This window comes from Stenella coeruleoalba (genome assembly GCF_951394435.1).
Source record: "Stenella coeruleoalba genome assembly, chromosome: 19".
NCBI classification, from domain to species: domain Eukaryota; kingdom Metazoa; phylum Chordata; class Mammalia; order Artiodactyla; family Delphinidae; genus Stenella; species Stenella coeruleoalba.
The window spans coordinates 49,693,663-49,720,093 of NC_137165.1; the positions used below are offsets into that span (position 1 = coordinate 49,693,663).

Genomic DNA, 26,431 nt, shown 5'->3' on the forward strand with positions numbered 1-26,431 from the left:
CAGCGATCACTCTCAGTCTCAACCACCAGGAGGGCATAGGCAGACGCCCCATGGGCCTGAGGCAGCTCACAGGAGCGCTGACCTGCAGGCCCTCCCGGCACCCGCATCCCCTGCTTTGGGGTACCGGGGGCTCAGTTTCCTCATCTGCACGGGACGGCTCCTTCTTTCCTTCGTGCCAGAGCTGATTGCTCGCAGAACCCCAGGCCAGAGCTGGATACAGCAGTGAGACGAGCAGGGCCGCTCTGGGCCTGACCCCTCCTAGGTGGAGTGCCTGGCCTGGTCCCTGGGCAGAGCACATGTGTGCCATCCATGTTCCCTCCCTTGCGGGGCTGTCTCCTCACCATGAGATGACCGGGCAGAGAGCAGGCCTTGCAGCCCCTCCAGCTCCAATTGGGGCTCCCAGTCCTGGGGCTCAAGGTGAGGAGGAGGTTTGCTTAGTCACCCACAGCGCTTCTGGCCCCTGCCTGTCTCCCCTTGGGACAGCTTTGCTCCTAGAACCCTTCCCACTGGGCCTAGAGCCCCTCCCAGCTCCCCACCCACTTCAGCCAACCAGCTGTCTGCCTGCTGTTCTAAAAGCCAGGCTGGCCATTTGAGGCATTCCTCCTGAGTCCCAGAAAAGAGGTGGGGAGGGGCTGGGCCCCAGGGGCAAGGTCTTGGGAGTGAGCTCTGCCAGGCGAGGGGCGGTGGGTCACCAGCTCAGCAGGCTGCGGGCTTCAGAGGCTGGGTCTGCTCGACCCTCCCTGAGCTGCACAGAAGCAGAGGGCGCTGGCTGCTCCCTGGTCTCCAGGCCAGAGGCTCTGGGGGCAGGGCAGGGACCAAATCGGGGAGAAGCAGCCTCTGGATGCTCTGATCCACCCCCAAAATGTAGTTTTACCTGAAGCTGTCGTTGGGAGTTTCTAAACTATGGTATTTTTGCAAGTAAGGTTTTCAGCAGATGGGAAGACAGGTACTTGGGGTGACTTTCAGGGAAAGATGGTGGCACAGCCAGAGAAGCAGAGGAATGGATGGTGGTGACTTTCCAATCAGGGAGATGGTGCCTGACTCCCTAGCTTCTGATTTACGGGTTTCCACCCACCCACCCACCCACCCGTCCACCCACCCATCCGACCACCCGTCCACCCACCCACCCACCCACCCACCCATCCGCCCATCCACCCATCCACCCACCCACCCATCCATCCATCCACGCACCAACCCACCCACCCACCCACCAACCCACCCATCCACCCACCCACCCATCCACCCACCCATCCACCATCCATCCATCCACCCATCCATCCACCCACCCATCCATCCACCCACCCACCCACCCATCCATCCACCCATCCATCCACCCACCCACCATCCACCCACCCACCCACCCACCCATCCGCCCACCCACCCATCCATCCATCCACGCACCAACCCACCCATCCACCCACCTACCCATCCACCCACCCATCCACCATCCATCCATCCACCCATCCATCCACCCACCCATCCATCCACCCATCCACCCACCCATCCATCCACCCATCCATCCACCCACCCACCCATCCACCCATCCACCCACCATCCATCCATCCACCCACCCATCCATCCATCCATCCACCCATCCACCCATCCATCCACCCATCCACCCATCCATCCACCCATCCATCCATCCACCCATCCACCCACCCATCCATCCATCCATCCATCCACCCACCCATCCATCCACCCATCCATTCATCCATTCATTCATCTGTTCACAAGGACAGGTTGGGTGTCCTTCTGTACCAGTCTCTGCATCCCTTATACTCCTTCATTTCTGCTGTTATCTGAGCTCTTTGCTTTAATTTTATTCAAGTTTTTGTTGTCACAGATAATTTGCTCCTGACATTAACTGGTTTGGAGCTTTGTGTCATCCTGGGTCTCCGTCGTGCCCATGAACTGCCCATGGGCCTTGTGGTGGCATCTCACACGTCCCAGCTGGTGGAAACGTGCCCCTGAGAGGCTACAATGCTGGGGGTGGGGTGGGAGGCCTGCCCCGCTGGACTGTTCCACCTGCACAGGTGTGCCCCAAAGAAGGGGGGCTGAGACGCCATTCCTGTTCCCTGGGGTAGGGATAGTGGGCTGGGTGGCACCGTACGCAGGGGTGAGGGTATCTATTAGGCCCCAGCCTCCCAAGAAAGGTCTCCTTGGCCTTCTAGCTCCTCTGGTTAATCCATTGTGTTTTTTTAAGTCTTCTATATCCTTGATGATTTCTTTCTTACTTGCTCTATCAGTTCCCAAGAGAAGAATGCTAGAATCTCCAACTGTGATTGTGCATCGTCTCTTTTTCATTTTAGTTGGCCCATTTTTGCTTTATGCTCTGAGACTATGTTAGTAGGTGCATACAAATTGAGAGCTGTGTGTCTTCCTGGTGAGTTGACTGTTTATCTTTACAGACTGTCCCTGTTTGCCTAGCAGAGCTTCTGGCCTTAAAGTGTCCCCCATCTGATAGTAGCAGCCATACCAGCTTTCTCTTTTTCTCTACCAGCCACAGACAATATGCAGACGAATGGGCACAGTCAGGTGTGGCCTGCATTGAGCTGAATTTGGACCCTGGTCCAGAGGGATTACTTTTGCTCTGGTGGCAGTTAGGACAGGACTGGGCTGGCTGAGGCTGGGCTCCGGTCTCTGTGAGGACTGGCTTCATACTCCTGTCCTCCCTCCTCACTCCTAGCCCCATAGGACCCACAAGCAAAGACCCTCCTCCCTGGCAGGTACTGAACACCCAGGAGACTGCCGGACGCCCTCCTCAGCCACTCAGCGTCTCCACCAGTTGCAAACCCTGGCAGGGACCCTGTGCCAACGTCAGGCTCACTTCTTGGGTTTTCCTCTCCGGGATCTCAGAACCCATGTCCTTGATGCTTTGCTTGCTCATAATAGACAATAAATAAGCAACTCATATGGTATATTAGGGGATGCTAGTGCTATGGAGAGAATAGATTAAGGAGAATGCGGAATGCTGGGCAAGGTAGAGAGGAATGTGAAACAGGGCGGAAGGGTTGACCTCTTTGGGATGTAACATTTGAGGAAAACATAGGAGATGAGGGAGTTAGTCACACAGACAGATGTCTAGGGAAGAGCATAGCAGGCCCAGGAACATGCAAAGGCCCTGGGGCAGGGTGGTTCCTGGCTGGGGAGCAGTGGGGTGGCCAGTGTGGCTGCAGTGAGGGTGGGAGGGTCTAAAGTCAGGGAGCATGTGGGTATCCCAAGGACTTGGCTCTTCTGCACGAGAGGGGAGCCTCTGGAAAGTTCTGAGTGAAGCCACGGGTCTGACTTGTATTTTAAAAGGACGTCTCTGGCCGTTATATTGAGAACCCACTGTTGGAAGGTAGAGGCAGGGAGGCCAGTCTGGGGGCCAAGGTGGTCATCTGGGCAAGAGCTGGTGGTGGCCCAGATGGTGGGGGAATGGGGCTCTGGATGCATTTTGAGGGCGGAGCTAGTGGGATTACCTTGCAGGTGGGTGTGAAAGGGAGAGGAGCCGACGATGGTGCGTGAGCTGGGCTCGCAGGCTGCTGCTCCTGCAATAGCCCAGCCTGGGGGCTCCTGAGAGCAGTGCCTTCCCCCTGGGGTGATCCAGCCACCTTTGGCCCCTCCATCCTAGAGAGTCTGGAGTCCCGTGGCAGCTGGAGGAGGGAACTCATCGCACGCACGTGGATGCAGGGGGCTGAGATGGGGGCCTAGTGCTCTCCCGGCTACCCGTCCCCAGGATGGAGTGGGAAGCACATCCACACCCTCTGCATGGTGACCACAGAGCTCCCGGCCTGAGCAGCAGAGGAACGACGCAGCTAACAGATGGGAAGACTGAGGGTGGGGCTGTGGGAGGAAGACGGGAGCTCAGCCTTGGGCACGTTAAGCTTGAGACGCCTCCATCACATGAAACGGGGTGTCAGGCAGCCAGAATGGGTACAGGAGAGAGGTGCTTAAAGCACAAGAAGGGAGCCCACCGGGTGGGCGAGTGTGGCTGGCACGGAGGCTGGAGCAGGCGGGTGGGGTGGGGGAGGACTCCTACAGGAGGATGAGCTTGGGGAGAAGGGGAGGAGGCCTCAAAGAGAGGGAGGTGGGGGCTTCCCTGGTGGTGCAGTGGTTGAGAGTCCGCCTGCCGACGCAGGGGACACGGGTTCGTGCCCCGGTCCGGGAAGATCCCATGTGCCGCGGAGCGGCTGGGCCAGTGAGCCATGGCCGCTGAGCCTGCGCGTCCGGAGGCTGTGCTCCGCAACGGGAGAGGCCACAACAGTGAGAGGCCCATGTACCGAAAAAAAAAAAAAAAAAAGAGGGAGGGTTCTCAAAGACCGGGAGGAGGAGGCGAGGAGATATCGGCAGAGATCTGAGCCCTGGACACGTCTAGCCCGGAGTGCAGGGTGCAGGGCTGGTGCCAGGACCCCTCAGAGGCACCCTGGGGCTGAAGCTGTCCCTGCGCTGTGGACTCCAAGCGGCCTAAGACCCAGCCTGGTGAGCAGCCTGCGCAGAGCCCAGTGGAGGCCGGGGCTGGGTGTGTGTGGGGGGTGGGGGGGTCTGGGCCCAGAGAGCACCACGCTGGGAGGGCAGATCCAGGAGGTGCCGGGGCTGGAGGGGGGACTGCCCTCTGAGGGTGCCCCCAGTGAGGCAGGAACAAGAAGGGGCAGAGGAGGCTGGACACACCCACCACCCGGTCTTCCATTTTCCCTCCTGCACCCCCCATGCCACCCTGCCCGCCACCTGTCGCCCAGAGACCCATGACCCTGCCCCTGCCCCAGCTGACGCTGCAACACCCAACAGACACATGGGCTGCGGTTCATTTAATGCTGTTTTTCTTCCATTTTCCTGGCTCAAGCTGCGTCCGCTCCCATGGCCTCCATGGGGCACTCGCGAAACCCACAGTGCCCCTCGGGGGATGCTCAGCCGGCCGGGGCTGGACGTGGTGCTACTTCTTTGCAATGTTCTCCTTTTTGATCAATTCAGAAAATTCTAGAACAGGAGACAGATTTCTAGTAAATAACCCCCGGGCTCGTGCCCCACCAAGCCCTGCAGGCCCAGCGGGAAGCCTCCTTTATGACGGGGCAACTCGCGGTCCAGGGGGCCCTGCATCCTGCCCTCCTGAGTCCTGGGTGGGGAGCAGGAAGGACCGGAACTTGGCTGCCCGAGTGCCCCACACCGTTGTCGTGTGCCCTGTGCCCGGCCAGCTTGGCGGTGGGGAGCTCACCCACCCTGGGTCTTACAATCAACCCTCAGCAGTTCCCCTCAGAGTCTCTGAGCTGGTGCTCCTGTGGTCATCATGCCTTCAGTGGGGAAACTGAGGCACAGAGAGGCTGGGGGGCTGCATCCTAAACAGACCCCTTGGCCTGGCTGCCCCTCTTTTAAGTCTTGCGACCACCCCACAAGTCAAGGTTTGCTGGTATTTGCGGGCAGCAAGTGGAGGCCTGGGGGGTGAGGACAGGTCCCCAGTCTGTCTGGGGCTCTGAGCCTGTGCGTGCCTGTTCCCAGGGCCATCCTCCAGGCTTCGGGTCAGCATCTGGGTGGGTGGGCAGCAGGATGATGCAGACCCCAGGGCAGCCATGGGGAGACTCAGGGAAGGCCTGCCCCACAAATGCCTTTCCTCCTGGGCACCCCCCTCCCGCCCGCTCAACTCACACACAGCTGTTGGCCCACCTGACCTCCTTCCACCTGCGTCCACCTCTGCAGCTCCTCAGGCCCTGGTCTCTGCCTCAAACCTTCCTCCCCATCTCGGAAACCCCCCATCTAATCTGCCCCCTTGACCTTCCCCAAAGCCGGCTTGGGCCACCTCTCCCCTGCTCAGAAACCTGCAGCAGCTCCCCTGGGCCTGGTGAAATGCCCAAGCCCCCTCAGCATCCCGGAGACTCAGCCTCTCCAACTGTGAACGGGGACGATGGTGACCACCACAGGTGGCTGTAAGCTTTGGGGGATGGGATCCCTGCCTGGCAGTGGGGAGCCTGGTCAGCCCTGCACAGAGACAGGCTCTGGACATGGAGCAAACTGAGTGCGAGTGACGGGCAGTGGGGGGCAGGAAGGTCCTGAGAGGTATCCCTGCCCCTCTCATCTCTGCTGCCCCACCTTCAAAGTCAATCCTTCCGTCCCCATCCGTGTCGGCTGCTTGGATCACGGCCTCAGCCTCCTCGTCCGTCAGTGGGGTGGTGGGCCCGCTGCTGGGGATGATGTGCAGGATGTACCTGGGGCCGGGGGTGGGCTTGGGTCAGGGCTGAGGGGGCATCTGGCTGGTGCCCAATGGTATACAAGGTACCTGCTCCCCTCTTTACAGCTGGGGAAACTGAGGCCCAGCTGGAGAGGGGTCTCTGGGCCTAGGCCCAGTGCTGTGCCCCTGTTTCTAGCCTGGCCCCATCTCCCACAAGGCCTGCTGGAGCCCAGTGGGGGTACCAGGTCTTCTGGGGTGAGCGTGGTAGCTGTAGGTCGGGGAGGGGGCCCAGAGCTCAGTACCCCCTCATCCCCAGCCACCACCAGGGAGGGGGCCCAGGGCTCAGGACATCCTGTCCCCGGCCATTGGCTGTTACTTGATCTCATTCCACTCGATGAAGCCGCTCTTGTCCTTGTCCAGGGTCTGGAAGGCCTTGCGGATGACACTCTCCTGCTGCCCCGAGGCCGGGAACTTCTGCATGTACTCGAAGAACTTGATGTAGTTGAAGGAGCCTGGGGATGACTGGGCGTGTCACTAGGGCCATCCGCCTTGGGGCTGGACTGCCAGGGCCTGAGCCCAGAGGGGGACTCCTGCCCTGCGGTGGGGGCTGCCGGGTCCTGTGCCCTCCCCCAGCCCGGGGGGGCTCCTGCGTCCACAGTGGGGCTGGCCCAGGGCGGGCGGGGGCGGGCTGTACCATGGTGCCTCATGTCGGTGGGCAGCAGGTCTATGTCCTTGTCTGACAGGGATGTGCCCATGGCCAAGACCATCTTCTTCATCTGGGAGGAGAAGTCCTCGTCCATCCTGGCCCTGCAGGGGACAGGGAGCCGGCTCGGCGGGTGTGCTGGGTAGGAAAGGGTGCTCTGCCTGGACCCTGCCTGGTGCCAGCTCCTGGCCCTAGACTGGGGACCCCAGGCACCCAGACCCAGGCGGGCCTCTGGCTGCAGAGGGCGGCTGGAAGGGCCAGCTTTCTCAGCACCCTGGGGCCCTGGCCTTGCAGAGGCCTTCGTGGCCAGGCCCTGAGGAAGACAGCTGGCCACCCTGAGGTGTTACCCCACTTCACAGAAGAGACCGAGACTTTGAGATGATAAGTGATAGACACGAGGTCCTTCACTCTGCTCGGAAGAGGTGGAGGAGGCGTTGTCTGACCCCTCAATGCTGCTGGGTAATTTCCTCTGTCCTTCCAGGCTCACCTCAAAGCCACCCCCTCTGGGAAGCCTTCCTGGTTACCTGAAGCACCACCTCCTCCTGCCGGGACTCAGGGCCCAGGGCCTTAGTCTCTCTCTCCCGCACCCCAGACCGGCGGGCCTTGGTCATCCTGGCTGGGCACTAGCCGCCAGCTGGGAGGCATGCTGCGCGCAGGCCAGCCTTGAGCCGGCCCTGGACTGAGCAAGGTCCAGACCTGCTCCAGCAGGATGGCCCCACCCCCTTCCCAGGCGCTCAGGAGGGCGGCCCGCTGTGCATCTGCCCTGAGGAGGTGCCCGCGGCAGTGTCCCCCCCTTCTTGGGGGTTCAGGCAGGAGCCACTGAGGCAGGCCGGGATTCCAGCTGGGCAGGTGGGGTCTGGGCACAGGGACCGGGCTGTCCCGTGCCCCCACCCAGTGCCTTGTGACCTGCGGAGCTCTCGGGTTGCTGTCCCCAGGGCGGGTTGGGTTCTGGGGCTTGTGGCAGAGCAGCTATTTCAGAGGCTCGTTGGCCTTTTCTGAAGTTCACGGGGTGGTGAGCCTTCTGGAACCTACTCCCGCCGCCAGGGGAGGCAGCTCGGTGACCTGCGGGGCATAAGCCAGCCGGGCAGTGGCCGGAGGCGGCTCCTTCCTCCCAGTGGAGAAGCCACGGGTCAAAGGTTGCAACTCAAGCTGCAGCGGAGGGGCAGGGAGGGCTGGATCCTGCCCAGGGCTGTGTCCTGCTTCCTGACCCGGGCGTGCCTCCCAGCTGCACTGGACCTCAGGCTTCTCATCTGTGAAATGGAGAGACCCCTGCCCGCCCTGCCCTGCCCCTTCACAGGGTCATGCAAGGAGCCACGAGGGAAGGAGATGGTGGGGAAAGGGTGTTGGATCCTGTGGTGCGTGTCACCCATAATGGCAAGTCCCTGCAGCCAGTCCGGGAGGTGGGGTGGGGGTTGTCAGCTGGGATCAAGGGCAGGCCCAGGCCTTGGAGGCCCAAAACAGACCCCACTACCCTGCATCCCATGGTGAGACCGTGATTCCCCTCTATAACCTGGAATCATGGGGTCCATTCTGGAGGGAAGGGATTCCCTGCCTGCCACTCGGGGCCTTGCCCAGGGCCAATGTCACCCTCTTTATGGAAGAGGGACAGGGCCAAATTCCAGGCCAGGTCTGGCCAAGCCTGGCGTTGACATCCTGACTGCAGAGCGCTGTGGGCGCCCTGTGCTGGGCTGTTTACCACCCTGCTCCCACCCAGTTGCTCTCTGGGGCATCCCCCCACCCCCACCCCCCATGAAGGCAGGGGAGCCTGAGATCAGAGCTGGAGACAGCAGGAGAGGCAGGGCCTGGGCCTCAGGCCGTGGTTGGTGTATTTATAGCATCTGGTCCAGGGCCTGGGATGGAGTCTCACTTGGCACACCTAGTCAGGGCAGGAAGCGGGGAGGGGGGGTGGGGAGGGGGCTGCCTGGCACCTCCTGGGGTGCCCCCGGCGCCTGGAAGGGCCCTGCCCTCTTCGCCCTTCCCCCTGAAAAGGCCTTCCTCCCTCTCCTCCCCCCTCACTGCCTTCCATAGCCAAAGCTGGTCATAGCTTTAAGGCCTGGCTCCGCCCCCCCGCAGACCCCCACGTATGCCCAGTATTGCTGCGTTCTCTGTGCCCCTTCCAAGGCTGGCAGGGCCCTCCCCTGTCCCCAGACCATTCTGGACCGCCCATGTGGCCCTCCTGGGGGCTGTGGTCTGCGTCTAGCACCTGAGACTGAATCACCAACTTCAGATGCTCAGTGAGAAAAAGGCCTCATGGCTGGAGAGGGTGGGAAGCGGTGATGGAGGCCTTGGGGCCCCACTGGGACGGGGCTGGGCACGTGGGCCCAGAGCTGGCTCAGCATGCCTGCCAGAGTTGGTGGGTCTGGGGGCCTTGGAGCCTCTGTTCTGCCAGGCCCTTCCCCCACTCAGCACTGGGAGCCCTGTGAGGTGGTCTCAGCCTCCCCCTAGTGACCCCAGCTTGCAGCCATGCTCTCAGAGGCCTGCCTAGGCACGTGCGTGCACACGTGCCCACCCCTGCAGACTCAGTTACCTTGGGGCTGCCCCTCTCCTTCCTCTTCTTTTTCTTCCTCTCCTAGACCTCCCTGGGGGTCCCTCAGCACCCAGGGCCTCCCCTTGTCCAGCGAAAGACGAGGCCCAAGCCCCTGCCATGCAGCTCGGGCAGCTCTGGCCCGGCTGGGTGCCCACACCACCGCTCCCCGGGCAGGGCTCACCTTCGCCTGGCTTTCTTCGAGGGCTCTGGGAAGGCGGGTCAGGCTGGGGCTGCTGAGAGGCTGTGGGGGCTCCAGCCTTTATACCTGCAGCCGCTCGGCCTGTTTACATCTTGGGGCTGCAGCTGTCCTACCGCCTCTCCTGGGTACTCCAGCCTGGCACTGGCCGCCCCCAGGGGCTCGTTGGCACTTGGCACGCCCACACCAGGCTGGGCAGACTGACCATTAGCAGCGCCTGGCCTCCCCGAGCCTGGGGTGGGGGTAGGGAGAGTGATGACATTGCCGAGTGAGTAGACTTGCTATCTGTCGCAAGAGGTCCCACCCTGCCTGCTGGCCTCGTGGGGGTGAGAGGGGGCGGCGGTCCAGGAGATGGCCCAGGGGGTACAGGCTGCCAGCGTGTCCGAGATGGCAGCAGAAGACTGGACGACTGGGCCTCCTCTGACGAGAAGTCAGGCTGGGCAGCTGTCCTTTGTCCCTGGGTCACTGTGGTGGGCTGGGAGCCATGCCAGGGCTGGCTGTCAAGGCGAGGGGAGGAGAGGGAGGTCTCCGTCAGGCAGGATGACTCCTGCAGGCACAGGGAGCAGGGCTGTGTGACCCCGGGCGGGGCTGGTCTCTCTCCCTGGGAAGGGCCCTCACAGGGCAGTCACCAGGGTGAGGACGGGGGACCAGAGAGGGACACATCGCCAAGAGCCCCCCCGGCCGTGGCCCACCTGGAGGGGAACGGCTCAGTGTCCATTCACTTTCTCGGCCTCAGTATTTTACAGAGTGGTGCCCCTGCCGGTGCAGACGTCTGTGCAGCCTCTTTCCAGCCCTCCCATCACCAGCTGTCCCCTGCGGGGGTTTCTGCCCCCGTCGTTTTACGTGGCGCTCCTATAGCTCTGAGGTCTGCTTTCTCTGCACAAAAGTTTATCATGTGTCGCCGCACTCTGCCATGACGTAAGACAGCTGTGTGTTAGGCCAGCAGGCTGAGGATGTTCTAGTAAGTTCCTTGACTGACCACCGGCTGCTGGACCCGGAGCAGGTCCCAGTGCTTTCCTTTCTTTCTTTCTTTTTGGCCATGCCACGCGGTATGTGAAATCTTAGTTCCCCGACCAGGGATCAAACCCGCGCCCCCTGCAGTGGGAGTGCAGGGTCTTAACCACTGGACCACCAGGGAAGTCCCAGGTCCCAGTGCTTTTGTCATCAGAGACACTGTGGGAGACCAGAGTGGGAGGACCAGGATGAATGATGGAAGTTTCCATGGTCCTGCCACGTTCCTCTTCAAAAGGGTTACCCTACAGATTTCCAGCCGAGGCTGGGTGCCCCGCGCCCCCTGCACACCCACACCTGCACTGCACTCTGGTCCCCAGCAGGCAGCAGGGACATCTCTCAACACGTCTGTCCATAGAGTTGAATGTTATCCGCATGAAAGGAGCAAGGCACCGACGCTCTCCAACACGAATGAGCCCTGACAGCCCCACAATGAGTGAAAAAAGGCAGTCACAAAAGGCCACATATTCTGTGATGCCGTTGGTATCAAATGTCCAGGAGAAGCAAATCCATAGAGACAGAAAGCAGATTGGTGTTTGCCGTGGGGCTGGGGGAATGGGGAGTTACTGTTTAACGGGTACAGGGTTTATTTTGAAGTCATGAGAATGTTCTGGAACTAGATAGAGGTGACGGCTGCACAATATCGTGGATGCACTAAACGCTACGGAGTTGTGCACATTAAAATGGCTTATGTTATCTGAGCACCCCCTCCGCCGGCACCTTCCAGAAGGCCCTATCCGTGCCCACCCCTGCCCAGGCCATGAAGCGAGGGCTGGGGAGCGGGTGGGCGGGCTCCTGGACCAGCACCTGCCCGGAGCTGACAGATGGCCAGTCCCCTGGGCAGTCCCTCCCGTTTCATTTCGGTTCAGAGTTGGGCCGCCCCTCCTCTCCTGAAGCCCTGGCCCTAGCTTACCGGCCCCCCTCTGGGCTGAGCTGGCCTGGAGGGGGCCACGGGGACCAGCTCACAGCTCTGGGGATACCGTTTTCCCCTGTGCCCAGGCACGGCAGGCTCTGTCCCCTTGGGACACTCTGGTCTCTCGGGACCTCAAGGGGCTGGCACTGCCCCCCGCCCCGGCCTGCCTGGAAAAACTTCGCGGGAGGGGGGCTGGTGGGCTCTCGGCCCTCCTGCTGCAGACTGGAAACCCCTGCAGAGACCCGCAGCCCAGCCCTGCCCCATGACGTGAGTACTAGACACCTAAGAGGAATTAGCTCTTCTTTTCCAGGGAGCCGTTTTTATATAAGGACAAAGCTCTTTCAAGCCACAGCCTCCTCAGAGCGTGGCGTCTCCCCCAGGCTGGCTCAGAACACCAGGCAGCATCTTCCCGTTCCTGGGGAGGCCGGGCACCCTTGGCAGGTGCACCTGCTCTGAGGTCTCTTTGGCAAATGCTGGAACCCCTCTCACCCCCACTTTGCAGAGCACAGCTGTGGTGGGTGGGCTTGTGGGGGAGAGGTTCGCCTGAGGTTGGGGCCTATCTGCGGGCAAGTTCGGGTGGGGGACAGCATTTCCCCTTGGCACCCCTCCTGTGCACACAGAAGTGGGGGTGGGGAAGCGTGATTACAACAAGGGACATCTGTTTCCCTGCCTCCATCCCAGGCCGGGACCACATCCCCGTGCAGCAGAAAGGGGTGGGCTGGGGGAGCCCGCTGGGGGGTGAGATCCCGGCAGGCAGGGGGGTCCCTGGGGCCCTGCACTTTGGTGCCCAGCGTGTGGGTTTGTGGGCTGAATCCGGGGCAGCCTTTCGTGCAGAAATGCTGATGCGGGTTATTACAGGAAGGATTCAAGAGGTGCTGGCCATCCCCATGGTCCTGCCCCTGTGTCCTTTACCACAAAAGATATGTCCATGTCCTAATCCCAGTACCTTGAATGGGAGCTTGTTTGGAAATAGGGTCTTTGCCGATGTGACCCTTAAGACGAGGTCACACTAGATTATGATGGGCCCTAATCCAGTGACTGGTTCCTTATAAGAAGAGGGACACAGAGAAGAGGGAAAGGCCATGTGGCGACGGAGGGACAGAGGCAGAGGTTGCAATGATATGGCCATGGGCCAAGGAACACCTGGGGCCGCCAGGAGCTGGAAGAGGCAGGGAGGGTCCTCCCTTAGACCTTTGGAGGGAGCCCGGTCCTGCTGACACCTCAGTTTTAGACTTCCAGCCTCCAGACTGTGAGAGAATCTATTTCTGTCGTTTGAAGCCCCCAGTGTGTGGTCATTTGTTATGGCCGCCCCAGGACACTCAACAGCCCCTTCCCGGGACCCTCTCATGCCCCCCTGCTTCCGGCCCTCTCTCCTACCGCTGTCTGCCCGACCCCTGGCCCACCGCCCCCTCTGACCCCTTCCTGAGCCTCGGGTGAGGACCCAGGTAGGATGTAGGCCTGGGGCCTGGAGGTTCCTGGAGGGACACAGAGGCAGCTGTGTCCACCAGGCTGACCAGGTGCCTATCAGGGCTGTGACTTTAAGGGGCACCAGGCTGACAGGTGAGCCGTCCAGAGCGTCTCTGGCCTCAGGCTCCAGATGGCTCACCACTGTTTCTGCCCCTGCCTTGATTCAGAATTGCGATATGTTGCTCATAACGGATTTTTCTCATTAATTTTGATTCTTTAAGATATTGCATTAAAATATTAGTTACCTTGAAGACCAAGTTTGTTTTTGACAGCTTCATTGAGATATAATTCATATGCTGTAAAGTTGACCATTTCAGGGTGTACATGTCATTGTTTTTAAGTATATTCACAGGGTCGTGCAACCATCACCTCTATAAAATTCCAGACCATTTTCATCACCCCCAAAAGAGGCCCCGTACGCCCATTTCCCCTTCTCTGGACCTCTGACAAGCATCCATCTACTTTCCGTCTCTGTGCATTTGAACGGCCTGGGTCTTTCCCACGAGTGGAATCCTGTGGTGTTTGTCCTTTTGCTTTTTCCACCGAGCACGTTTCCAAGGTTCATCCGTGCTGCAGCGCGCGTCAGCGCTTTGTTCCTTTTTACTGATGGTAATGTTCCCCTGTACGGATCCACCGCATTTTGTGTGTCCATTCATCTGTCGATGGATGTCCTTACTGAGTTTTTGGTGCCCTGTGGTGCCTCCCTCGCCTCACCTGAGCCCTGGTCTGGCCCCCATGTTGCTCCTGACCTGGGAGGCCTCTCCCCTCTGTCCCAGGGCCTTGGGCCCTCTTGGAAATCCTCTAGGCCCAGACTCCCTGGGGGTCGGCTCCTTCTAGGGAAGGTGCTCCCCCCCTACTACCCCTGGCTTGTCCTTGACTCCATATTGTCTTTCCTGAGGCTCCTGCCCGAGGCTTCGGTCGCCACAGGCCCAGGGTGCTCTCATGCCCGTGGAAGAGAAGCAGAGACGAGGCATCCCCACCAGCCCGGCCTTTGAAGGTGGAGGCATGCCTGAGGCAGTGGTCGCTCCACGTGGGGCACCCCAGCCCTCACCGCTGTCAGGCCTGGCCCCTGACCCGGCTATGTAGGGCTCTGGGGCATCTTGCCTCCCTCCAGGTGGTGGGGCGGGGGGCACATCGGCAGGGATCTCGTACCACTCCGGGATTGGCAGAGGCCAGTTCTGTAGGAGTCCTGGGGCAGGCTGGCCACTGGTCACCCCCGATTGGCAGGTCTACCCCTGTGAGCCCTCACCCCTGCACACCCTGACCCCAGCACTGGACAAGCCAGGTTCACGTGTGGGAGCTTTGCCCCTGGGGCTCAGGTTTCTACCTTCTCTGTCTTTTCTCACAGAGGTAGGGGGGGGGGGGGGGTGTGTGTGTGTGTGTGTGTGTGTGTGTGTGTGTGTGTGTGTGTGTGTGTGTGTGTGTGTGTGTGTGTGTGTGTGTGTGTGTGTGTGTGTGTGTGTGTGTGTGTGTGTGTGTGTGTGTGTGTGTGTGTGTGTGTGTGTGTGTGTGTGTGTGTGTGTGTGTGTGTGTGTGTGTGTGTGTTGGGGACGGGTCCTTGGGTCCTGAGGCCGAGGAGAGAGCCCCATGCCCCAGGCCTCTCAGCTCCACCCTTCCCAGGGCCTAGCGCTCTGTCCTGTTTGGCCTTGTCATGCCAGCTGAGGGTTGGGCTCGTGGTTGGCCTGGAGGTCTTGAACTCAGGGGACCCTGAGTACAAGACAGCAGTTCTGTCCCAACCCCAGGAAGAGTGCAGATAAGCCCTCCCCACTAAGTTCCAGTGCCAGGCTTCCTGCCCCCCACTGTGGTAGCCAGTGAGTGCTGGTGGCCGGCCACACACAGGAATCGCTGGCCAGAGGAACAGATCAATGGTGGAGGAACTCAGGGCACCTCTGCTTCAACGGTCACCACGGCAGGGGAGCAGCAGGGCTCCTGGGTCCAGTGAATCTCAGAGGACCCCAGTGCACGGGGGGAAGGTGTCACTCGGGTCAAATGGAGTAACAGTGCTGGACCTGCAGCCCTGGGTGGACTTCTCCTGCCCCACCTGGACCCTGGAGGATATCTGCAACCCTAACGCCCCCGAGATCTGGCCTTCTGTATGCCAGTGTGTGCACTGCATGTGTGTGCACTGTGTGTGTGTTCACTGGTCAACCCATGTCACGGAGGTCTTCACAGAGGGTCTTCTGATCCTGGTCACTGAGGCTGGCCATGGTGGCGCTGAGAATCTGGACAGGGACAACTTAGGGCCACTGGTCATTTCCCTGCTTGTCCCTAGGGAGTCCCCCGGTTGTGTCGAGGTCCAGGTGTCTGGGGCATCTTCCTGGTGGGCAGAGGCAGGGCCCATGGTATGGGGGTGGGCAGTGTTGGGCTTTCCTCCTAGGTGGGGAGGGGAGACCCCCCACTGTGGATCCAGCTCCCTCACACTGTGCACTTCTGCATCACAGCCCTCAGCCCTCCTTGCGCCTGTGGCTGCTGCCCCTCCAGGCCCCTGGGATCTGAGCCCCTCTCCCAGGCCAGGCCCTCTGCTGGCCACTCCCCTGTGGCTCCTTCCTCGCCAACAAGGCCTTTGGGGCAAAGCTGTTTAGAGTAGTGGCCACAACATCAGGGCCAGTAAGAAGGTTCTGGATGCCCCATGCTCCTCCACAAGCCTGAGGTTGTCAGGGCCACCCACAGCAGGGGACCCCGAAGGTCTGAAAGGAGAGGAGGCCCCTTCCTTTGCCCATGGGGGAACTGTCTACACGACGGGCCATCTTAGGTTAAGAAGGATGTGTCCTGGCATCCTCTCCTGAGGGCTGGCCCTCACCATCCTTTCTCTGTCCCTGGCCACCCCTGTTCCATTGATCCTTGCTCTTCCCCAAAGCCTTAGGAGCCCCTCCTGCCCGCACAAACCCCCTGCCTTCCAGCTGGGTCAGCCAAGCAGCTTTGCTCATCTGGCCGGAGAATGAATGGATGGACGTAGAGTGAGTGACCCAAGTTACATAAAACTCAAATCCTGGCTACATAGTAACTCTCTCTCCTATCCCAGGGGGTGGGGAGGGGACGGTTCCCAGCCCCCTGCGCGCTCAGCCCGCCTGCCCTCCTGAAGCCGCCTCATCCACGCAAGATGGCGCGGCAGGGCGCGCAGCCGGCGGGGAGGGACGGTCCCTCGGTGCCCGGCGCCGCCGCGTCCGCCCTAAACGCCCGGCGCTGTTCCCTCCCGGGCGGGGGCGGCCGCTCCTTCTCCACGGTTGTCGCAGCGTGGCACAGGCGCGGGCGGTTTGGGCAAAAATAGCCCCCCCACCCCGCCGGCGCGGGCGCCGCCCAGAGGGCGCGGGGCCGGACCCAAGCTGCCTCCGAAACCGGCGTGTGCAGGCCGCGTGCGGGGCCCCGACCCCCGCGTGCCGGGGCCCGCGCCTCCGGGCCACCCAGCGCGCGCTTTCGTATTGCTCCTGCGTGCCACCGTGCCCACCCCCGCGCGCGCCGCCGCGCCCCCGCCTTCCCGCTCCTCCCCCCACGCCTCTGCCCACCCCCGCGCCTCCAGGTGCCCCCTCCCTGAGTCTCCGTCCCTCCCCCCTCCCCCCCGCACTTTTCGCCTCCGAGCACCCCTCCCCCACCCTCCGTGCCCCCGAGCCTTCGGGTCTCCCATCCTACGTCTCTTGAGCTCCCACCGGCGCCTCAGTATCCCCCTCCCCGCCCCCTTCCCCCCGCACCTTCCGCCTCCCAGCGCCCCCCCATTCTCCGTGCCACCCCCGCGTCTCCGGATCTCCCATCCTGCGTCCCTGTGTCCCCTCGTGCCTTCGTGCCCCGCCACGTCTCCGTACGCCCCCAGCCTTCGGGTACCCCCACCGCGCGTCTCCGTGCCCCCCCAGCCGTGTAGAGAGCCCCCCCTGCGCGCGCGCTCCCGCCGGTGTTTTCGGACTGCACCAGCCCGGGAGCCCCGCGGCGCCGCGGCCGGCCGGGGGAGGCGCCTCGTCTGTCGCCGCCGCCCGCACACGCACCGGCACCCGCACCCGCACCCCGCCGGGCCCGCGGCTGCGGCTGTGGGCGCTGGGCGGGCGCGGCGGCCAAGGCGCGCTCGCACCTGCGGCGGCCGGGCGATGGCGCGGCGCGGGCCGCGGGCGTCCTGAGCGCAGCGCCCGCCGGGGGATGCCAAGACGCGCTGCTGGCCCTGGCCATGTCGTCGTCCTTCTTCAACCCCAGCTTCGCCTTCAGCTCTCACTTCGACCCCGGTGAGTCCCCTGGCCGCGCCCCTTGCCGGCCCTCTGCGCGCTGCGGCTGCCCCTAACCTGCCCAACTGCGGACATGATGCTTCCAGAGCCCCCGGTTTCCTATTTTGCATGGAAGTTAACCCTTTCCCCACTCTGAGTGGAGCCGCAGAAGGAGCGGCTTTCCCCGCAGGACCCCCTGGAAGCCCGGAGGCGGGCAGGCCTTGGGGCTGGCACTGCACGGCTGCGGCCTCCAGCAGCGGGGGTGGGCAGTGGGGCACTGCCCTGTCTCTGTGGAAGCTTCCGTCTCAGGTAACGGGCAGGACGGCCCGTGTTGGCCCCAGGTGTCCAGGGGAGGAGGTGGCCAGGACTAAGAGCCCCCCGGGAGGTGTGGGAATGTCGCCCCCCAGGCCCAGGTGACCATGGCCCCTCGTGGATTTACGGTCTTAGCATGGGAGGCATCTCCCCAGGCTGGGAGCTGGTTCTGGGGAGCCCTGCCAGGCCACCCAGTCGCCCACATGGAGAGGTGGGAGCAGTGGTCAACCCACAGGACAGAACCCACTGAGCAGAGGCTCGGAAGAGATGGGCCTCAGTGGATGCCCAGGCCCTCCGGGCAGGGAGAGGCCCAGGTGGCGCTGTCAAGCTGGCTGCAGGGGGCGTGGGGCCAGGCTGGCGGCCCTGGCAGCCTGTTTACCCATGGCTGCCTGACCTCCTGGCAGCTGTGGGCGGCCGTGGTGGGCAGAGGGACCAGGGGCAGCTGGAGGCCCGCATCTGTCACCAGGAGGTGTAGGCTTTCTTCCCTCTGTCTTCGCTGGCCTCAGCACCCCCCTCCTTGGCCCGAGTGGGAGATAAACCCCTGCCCTGGAGCCTTGGCCGAAGGGCCCAGAGTCCTACCCACATGTCACTGGGGCTCTGGCACAGGCTAATCCAGCCAAAACAAAGCCGGGTGAGCACGTGACGGCCTCTCCTGGGTCTCCCTCCCTGGAGTAGGGTCCAGTTCGTGCAGTGATGCACAGGGTCCCCTGGATTCGGCCCCATCTGAAGGCATTTGCTCTTGGGGGAGGGGACCTGACAGCAGGTTCCTCTGCTGGGCTTAGGGTGTGGGTGTCACTGGCTCAGAAATGACTTCCCAAGGCGACTCCTGGAGCTTGGAGAACGTGGAGTCACCAGTGGATGGCCCAGAATCTGCCAGCGACAGCCCTGGCTGGGCTCTGAGGGCAGGGGCTGGAGGTGGCCCTGCTCAGCAGTCCCAGGCCCAGACAACCTTTAGGGACACGTGTCTTGCTGGCTCCGAGCCAGCGCTCCATGCAGTGCGGCTGCTGGGGAGTGAGGGTCCAGCCTTGGAACCGTTGGCAGTGTGGCGGGGCGTGTGCCAGGACTGACCCAGGGTTGGCGACGCCCTCCCCCACGCCCTGCCTCTTGCACTCTTTGTGGGGCCCAGACTTGCCCTGTGTGTGTGTCCCAGCACGAGGCCCTTCCCCCATCTTAGAGAGACAGCTGAGCTTGGCTCCTCTTGCAAGTGGCCCTGTAAACAGCTGTGATCAATGTAATTATAATGTGTCAGTTTAAGGACTTATGAGGGAAAAAAGTTGTCAGGAGGCAAGGGGAGATCTTCTGTTTGCAGGTGGAGTGAAGGGGAGAACTGTGCCCCACTGTGGGAGGGGCCACCCTAGATGGTGGAAATGGGTTGCTGGCTGGGGTGCAGGGCTCTGTGCTGGCCCCCACGTGGGCATTAGGGAGGGGGTGGGGTGGGGTCCGCTGCCCTCCTGCTAAATGCCCAGTGTTCAGAGCCCAGCTCCCACCCCCTGGAGTCCCCCCCGCCCACCCTTGCCTTCCAGAGTCTCAGTTTTCTCACCTGTAAAATGGGATAGCTGTGCCTACCCCAAGCTCAGTTAGCGGTTAAGCGCCTGGTGAAAACTTGACTCTCAATGAGCAGAGGCTGCTCCTATGGGGGGGCGGTGTGGAGACAAGGCCACAGTGGCGCGCGGCTCTCCCGTCCTCACAGCGGGGAGAGATGGTTCTGTTTGAAGTTGGCTCCTGTCTAAGGAGGGGACCCTGCTCGGGGTCCTCCAAACTCGGAGGGCAGGGGATAGTCGTGTTTGTGGCTGTCTCGGAGTTTGTTTCTGTGGTCACTCAACACTCAGGGATGGACAGAGGGGCCTGGCCCAGGCCGAGGGTCCTCACAGTGTCACCAGGCCAGGTCTGCTGCCTGCTGCCAGCTCTTTGTGTGTCATGGGTCCTGTGGCAGTTCTCCACATAGGTGGTGAAAATGGCGCGGTTATGTAGAGAGTGACAGGGGCTGAGTTTGCGGCACACGCTTGAGCGAGGCCTGGGGGCTGGGGGACCTCATTTAAACTGCTCTCCTGCTCGGGCCACCACCACCTATCAGATAAGGGCAGGGCAGGCCACTGGAGGGGGCCAGGCCCAGCATGTGCTCCTGGGGCGATGGGCCGGCGCGGGTGGGCATCCGGAAGGGCTGCCTCCTCTGGGGTCCAGCTCTTCCTTAGGATGTGGGTGACCCTGGGGGATTTCTGGGCAGTCACAGCCCTGTGACCTCAGCACTGTGTGGCCTTGGGCCAGTCACTCAGCCTCTCTGAGACTCAGCCCCACATAGGTGAAACCTCACTCTGGGGAGACCAGGTGGTGGGGTATGGAAGCCAAGAGCTGGGGTGATGAGGGTGCCACGTGGGAATCGGGAGCACCTGGGTCTGGCTTCTAAGGGGCGGGGCGGGGGGTTGCCTCTCCCGCTGGAATGTCTGAGGCAGGGAGCTGCCCTTGTTTCTTACCCCCTCCGGCCCCGGGTGGACGGGGTACAGCCCAGGCCTTCAGCAGGTGCCTGCCAGGTGTAGGCCTCAGTCAGAGCTCTGCAGTCCTGAGCCTGGGGGCCTGGAGCTTCTGAGGACCCCGTAGGGCAGGTAGTGGACCAACCCCTCCCTGATCCCATGGCCCTCTCTGTGCCTCTGTTTCTTAATCTGTAGGTGGGCATTACTGTGGTGTCCCCTCCTGAGGGTCACATGTGGGTGACTGGAGCGCTGGGTGAGGGTCAGTCCCCAGGGAGCACCACTCAAGGCTGACCCTGGGGCAGGGGTCACCGTGGACCATTTGGCGGGACCTGGAGTTTGGGGAAGCTCATGGAAGACAAGGCAGCCCCCAGCCTCTCGGTCACATGCTGCTGCCTGCCCGCGTCCTCGTCCTGCGCCTGGCCCCCCTGGGAGCCGGCTCACCAGCGTTAATGTACGCGAGGTGCCGGCTCAGGGCTGGGCATGCCCGGGCCTTAGGGAGAAGGTGTCGCTGGGGAACAGGGCGCAGGGAGGGCATTCCGGCTGGGCCTGATCTATCCTGCACGGGGACAGGTGCGCCTGGGGACTTGAGGACTGAGAGGCCCCCAGGAACGGGCTTTTGCAGCCCTGGGGGTCCCTCTCTCTGGCTGACGGACACGTGCTGGCAGTGGTTCTTGAACTTGGTGGCCCACCGCTCGCTGGCTGCTGCCCACGGGGCCTAGCTGAAGGCAGATGCTGCCTGACACAACCCGCCCCCCGTCCCCTCCATCAGGCCCTCCCCAGATCGACTCGGGCTGGGGGGAGAGGGGCGTCAAGGGCCGGAGTGTTACTCCCTCCCCGCGCCCCGAGAAAGGCTGGCCGCAGGGTGGAAGCTGTGGCTCTGGGGCTGAGTCTGGGGGTGTGGGCCAGCTCAGGGCAGGGGGGAGGCCACAGTCCTCCCTCGGGCAGTTTCTCTGCATTCTAGCACATTCTCCAGCCTATGCTCTTCTCACAAAGGGGCTGCTTCTCCCTCACGCAGGGTAGCTTTACATGCGCCGGTGCCCGGGCTCACGCAGGCACTCGCACACGTGAACACACACGAATGCACGCATGCTCACAGATGCCTTCACCTGTGTGCGAGCCTGGGCTGGGCCGTGGGCGCTGTGGTCTCCTGCGGGGGGTGGTCAAGGTCATGGCTGAGGGGAGCCAGACCCCCGCCCCACCCTTGGCCCTCAGCCTCACCCCTGCTCTCATTTCAGTTGATGGGCTGAGTCACCGGGTCCCGGTGGCCTGAGGCTTGAGGAGCCTGGAGCCGTCCCTCTCGGTGGCTGGCCCTGAAGGACTGCCCCACTGTCACCCGGCCACCTGCAGTCACTGCCCTTGAGCAGGTCCGCCCATTCTCCATCCTCCTCCCTGTTCTGCACCTTCCCCAGGTCAAGGGCTCATGGGTGGAATAGCATCCCCCCAAATTCATGTCCACCTGGATCCTCAGGATGGGACCTTGTTTGTAAATAGGGCATTTGGAGCTGTAATAAGTTAAGATGAAGCCATCCTGGATTAAGGTGGCTTAATTCCATGGCTGGGTCCTTACAAGAGAGCAGGGGGAGATTCAGGAGGGAGGAGGATGTCCCATGCCACATGACAATGGAGGCAAAGCTGGGCTGATGCAGCCACGAGCCAAGGAAGGCCTGGGGCCTCCAACAGCTGGGAGAGGCAGGAAGGGCTGTGCCCCGGAACCTCTGGAGGGAGTGTGGCCCTCATGCAGGACGTCCGGCCTCTAGAACGTCAGACACTCCATGTGCGTTAAGGCCCCAGTTTGTGGCACGTTGCGATAGCTGCCCCAGGACACTCCTGCAGGGCGGCTCTGAGCCCCACGGGGCGTCATCTGGGGCCGAGCCTGCCTCTGCCTTGATGCCAGCCTCCATCTCCTCTGTGTAAACTGGGACAGCCCTACCCACCTGGACATGTCTTAGGAGGAAAGCAAGGTAACACGTGTGCAGGCGCCTCAGAACACGCGAGTTCACTGGACCGCAGTGAAAGGAAGGCAGCTGTGGCCCAGGCCAGTAGCCCTCATCTGGGCACCTTGGGGCCTCGCTCTCGGCGTCCAGCTGCGTCTTGCAGAGGAGCCAGCACCAGCAGGACAGGCGGCCCGTGGCCTCCCCTCCCCCGGCAGAGGAAGCCGGCAGAGGAAATGAGGGCAGCGGACGCCGGGCCAGAGCCAGCTCCCAGGCAGCCTGTCTGGCCTGTCGCAGTAGGCAGCGTCCCCGCCGGGTCCCTGCCTTCCTCTGCCAGTGTCAGCCTGAGGGGCAGGGGCCAGGGTGCCCTGGGGTCAGGGAAGGTCTGCTGAGGGTGACTCTGGAGTTAGCAGTTGGAGCCGCGCGGGAGCGGCCGCCAGAGCTAGGTATGTGGGGGTTTCTGGGAGGGTGTGGGCTCTCCCACTGCCAGCCCTGGGGCCGGGCATGAGCGGACAGGGGCTCGTACTCGCGAGGTCCCCAGCCCCTGCTCTGGCTCTGCCAGAGGAAGTGGCAGGACAGGAATGGGCAGGGCCAGGGCGCTGGGTGGTTCTGGGCAGCCTGGGGGTCACTTGCTACAGAGGGTGTGTGAGGTGGGGCAGCAGGATGCTGGCCGGCATCTGGAGGCTGGGCTGGGTCCCCGGTCGCCTCTCATGGTAGGATATGGCAGGTGGTCGCTTGTAGAGGGATGTGTGGTGACTGTGTAATGGGCTGGTGGCTGTCTGCGTGGAGCTGCCTGTAGTCCCGGGCAGGTGGTTCGGCTCCACTTGCTGTGAGGCCCACCTGGCTGTCCGGGCACCCCCCTGGGAAGAAGGAATCCCGCTTTTGGGGGACGTCACCCGCACAGGATGCTCATAGGAAGGAGTCTGGCTGGGCGCGCTCGGCCTCATGCCCGAGGTCACTCCTTGTTGACAGCGAAACGGCAGGTTCTCTGCCCAGCCGTCGACAGATACTGCCTTCTGCCCAGCTCCAGGCATCCCAACGCCGTCTCTTCCCTCTTTTTCTGACAGCTTTATTGAGATATGATTCACGTACCGTATGATTCATCCATTTCAAGCGTACACTTCAGTGCTTTTTACTGTATGTACAGAAGCGTGCGGCCGTCACCACTGTTTCAGAACACTTTTGTCCCCCTCGTGCTAGCCGCACACCCACCGGCAGCCCCTCATGTGCTTCCTGTCTCTGGAGATCGCCTGTCTGGACATTTCCCACCTGCAGGCGTGCAGCTCAGGTGTGTCTGTGTCTCTCTCCATGGGCCCTCCGTTTTCTATCACTGGAACATAGGGAGTGGGCCTGGGTCTGGGGGCAGCTTTCGTGGATGCTGAGGGCTGGGCCACCACACGCAGGCCCCTGCCCAGCACTCAGCATTGAGGCCCTGCTCCTGCAGGGCCACAGCGTGGCTCGCCTTTTCTGCTGCCTGACGCCCTGGGTGCCTTTCTGGGGGCTTGTTGGCCATTTGAAGTCGCCTTCTGGGATTCCCCGTGTGAGCCAGGCCTGCCCGGCTGTGGGCGGTGTTTCTATGTTCTGGAACTGAGGTCAGAGGTGTGCATCAGGGCTGATGCTTTCACACCTTAGCCGTCTCGCTGGTCTGGGGCAGGGTATGCAGGCGCCGCTGGGGCGAGTCTTTCCCGATCCCCGTGCTCAGTGGCATCAGGTTGGTGGCTTGAGACGGGCTGTGGTGGGAGAATTTGCGCCCCAGGAGCCTGCAAAGCCTCCACGTCAGAAACCTCCTCCGTCTCTTTCTTCCCGAGAGCCGGTTGTTAAGCATTACCAGCAAACCAGGGGTGTAGGCCAGCTTGTTAATCCCAGGAAGCCGCCTGGAATCCTTTTGGCATGAGGCAGGCGTCCTCAAGAGGCAGTTTCTGGCCCCTGGGGATGAATGACCCAGAGGGATGGTCGTGCCCCTCTTGGGCCACTCAGCCCTGGAGGGAGCCCCTGGCTGGGGCCTGCTCAGGGAGGGCGGGGCCTGCTCAGGGAGGGCGGGGCCAGGGCTTGCACAGTCCTGCCCCTGGCTGAGGCCGCACCTGACCTGAGCCCTGCCCCTGCTGCCCCAGCCCACCTCACCCCACTCTCTGCCCGCACTGGGTTCCAGGCAGAAACTTGGAGGCCAGGATGGCAGGAAGTTCTGGGCTTGGGCTGCCCTCCCACCCCTCAGCAGCTGGTGCTGGAGTGGGAGCCAGTGCATCGGATTCTGCTTTATTTTTCCTTCTTGTGATGGGCGGCCCTGCAAGTCCTGTCTGAAACTGACTGGCTGCAGTGCTTCCTGGGTCTAGCCGTGCATCTGTAGGTTTTCTCCTGGGTGGATCTGAGCCTGGCTGCCTCTGGCCTCTGCACAGCTGCTCCCCCGATGCTCCCCCGCCCATGCTTGTGAGAGGGACTCATTCATCCAGCTCAGTACCCCTCGGGGCGACCCCGTGCCCAGCAGGTGTCAGGGCAGGGTCCTCAGATGAACAGGGTGGGCAGAGGGGGTCACCCTCAAGCCCCTGCAGGGAGTGGGGGCCGAGGGACGTGCAAGCCGTGGAGGGACCGGCAGACGGAGGCTGGGGGCCAATGAGAGGCCGTTTGTGTAGGGGAGACGGTGTCAGTGGGAGCGGCCCCGGGAGCGGAGAGACGGGACTGCAGTGCCCGTGTTTCCCTGTTCTCACCCAGCCACCCCCCACCCAACCACTCCTGCTGTGTGCCTTGGGCTGCTCGGTCACCAGGGCTTGGGGGGCCAGGGCTGAGGACATCCTGCGTGCCCACCCTGCCCCAGGACTAGCCTTGGGGTGGGTCCTGGGGCTCCTGGGAAAGAGTCAAGGGGCCTCTGGTGGTGGCCAGGCTGGCCTGTCACACGCTGGCAGGAGGGGTGTTGCTCATTGGTGCTGAGCTCGGGGCGCACACGCGACTGTGTTTACGCCCAGCGCTGGTCCTGGCCTGAGGGGGACCGGGCTGGGTGTCCAAACCCATACTGCCAGCACGTCTCCTGGCGTGAGAGGTGTGAGAGTGGGTGGGTGTGATGTGTGTGCTGGGAGTGTGTGAGTGTGAGCATGTGCGCAGGGGTCTGAGTGGGGGTGAGGATGTGGGGGGAGTGTGTGTGTGGGAGTGGGTGAGCACACGTGTAAACATGAGTGCACCTGTGTGAGGACGTGGGGACGTGTGTGTGAGTGTGTCCCCTCTCTGGTTCTCCGGGGGGAGGCCCAGGCCCCCGGCTCTCCCCTGCCGCTGGGCAGTGAGAGCCCTCGGGCTCCCCTCTTAGGCTCTGGGTGATGGTGTAGTTCCTGACCCCCTGTGGACGGCAGGAGGGGGGATGACACCCCCTTCCGACCACGCCGACTGTCCAGCCACCTGCCAAGGGTCTGCGGTCCGGGGTTGGGGAAAGAACCCTCCTGTGTAGGCGGCTGCTGTGACCGTGTGTCCGTGGGGGCCTTGGTGGGGGGCCTCCCAGCTGCTTGTTTGTGTGTCCGTGGACTTTGCCGGGTCTAGGTCCGTCACTTCAGGTTGACACTTAAGCCGGCAGAATGGCTGCAGCCACTTAGCCGCCGGACATTTGAGCTTCGTCCCCCGGAGGCAGCGCCCTCCACCTTCCAGCCCTCCCCTCAGTCCTTGGGGTGCAAGACTGTCCAGGATGCCTGCTTGCCGGCCCCTTTCCCCCAGTGATGTCCTCGGCCCCATGCGGCCCCAACGCCGTCTGTACTCCACGCTGCAGGTGCCATCCACACCTGTCTCTGTACATTAGGACATCCAGACTGCAGGTAAAGAGGTTTGGAAGGTCCTGGGGTGGGGGCAGTGGGGCGCAGCCTCCCCATGGAGACGTGTCTCGGGCCCCTCTCACCTGCCGGGGTGGAGCCTGGGCGGCCGCGGAGGTGGGGTTGCTGCACCCCTGCCCAGAGCTGCGTTCTGAGGCGGTCAGGGTGAGCCTGGTGGGGTGGCGGGCTGGGACTGAGAGCCGTCCGTGACTGCCCCACCCAGCGCCAGCTCTTGGGATGGGGGCATCCTGCAGCTGTGGCTTTCATCCTGGGAGGCCCACGGGGAGGTGGGTGTGCCGGGGCCCAAGCGACCCCTGTGTCCGAGCAATCAGGGCTCTGATATCAGTCACCAGCGTCCTTTCATTTCTCTACTTGACCTCAGAGATTTGGGGGAGGAGTGAGGACATGGGCCTGGGTCCTCCAGGATGGGGTGGGCCTGGGTCCTGCCTGGGAGGCGCCACACAAGTCCAGTGACCTGCTTCCCTTCCTCCGCCAAGAGGATTCTGTTCCTCTCCAGGGGAACTTCCATGTCTGGGCCTTTGGGCAAACATTTGCCAAGAAACTCCACCCCACGGGCCCCTCAGCGCTGGGTCCACCTTCCGGATGGTTCATGGGGGTATGAATGCCCCTCCTACTTGCCCTCTGTCCGGGGAAGCCCCAGACTCTTGCCACTTGCCCCAGCTGTGGGTTGGGAGGTGGGAGTATAAGGGACAGATGATGGGCCCCTGGAGGCCTGGGCACGCAGAGCTCTGCCCCTCGTGCTGTCCGCTCACCTCGGCCTCGTAACTCAGAGATGCC

General features: G+C 62.6%; 2 protein-coding genes across 3 annotated transcripts in view; one reads left to right on the forward strand and one right to left on the reverse strand.

Moving 5' to 3' along the window:
* Positions 1-4,912: 4,912 nt before the first annotated feature.
* PVALEF (parvalbumin like EF-hand containing) lies at positions 4,913-7,610 on the reverse strand (the record flags this gene model as incomplete). Its single annotated transcript, XM_079905509.1, has 4 exons — positions 6,834-7,610; positions 6,516-6,651; positions 6,061-6,176; positions 4,913-4,956 (listed from the first exon to the last, which is right to left on the reverse strand). The coding sequence occupies exons 1-4, from the start codon at positions 6,937-6,939 to the stop codon at positions 4,913-4,915; spliced, it is 402 nt and encodes a 133-aa protein (XP_079761635.1). The 5' UTR covers positions 6,940-7,610.
* A 9,253-nt stretch (positions 7,611-16,863) lies between these two features.
* AATK (apoptosis associated tyrosine kinase) overlaps positions 16,864-26,431 on the forward strand; it is a 38,826-nt gene continuing 29,258 nt past the window's right edge. Inside the window, exon 1 of one of the 2 annotated variants that reach the window (XM_079904454.1) lies at positions 16,864-17,161. In XM_079904454.1, coding sequence (XP_079760580.1) covers positions 17,107-17,161 — 55 coding nt within the window. In that variant the 5' untranslated portion in view covers positions 16,864-17,106. The remainder of the gene's footprint in view (positions 17,162-26,431) is intronic. The other variant, XM_079904453.1, reaches the window with a different exon arrangement.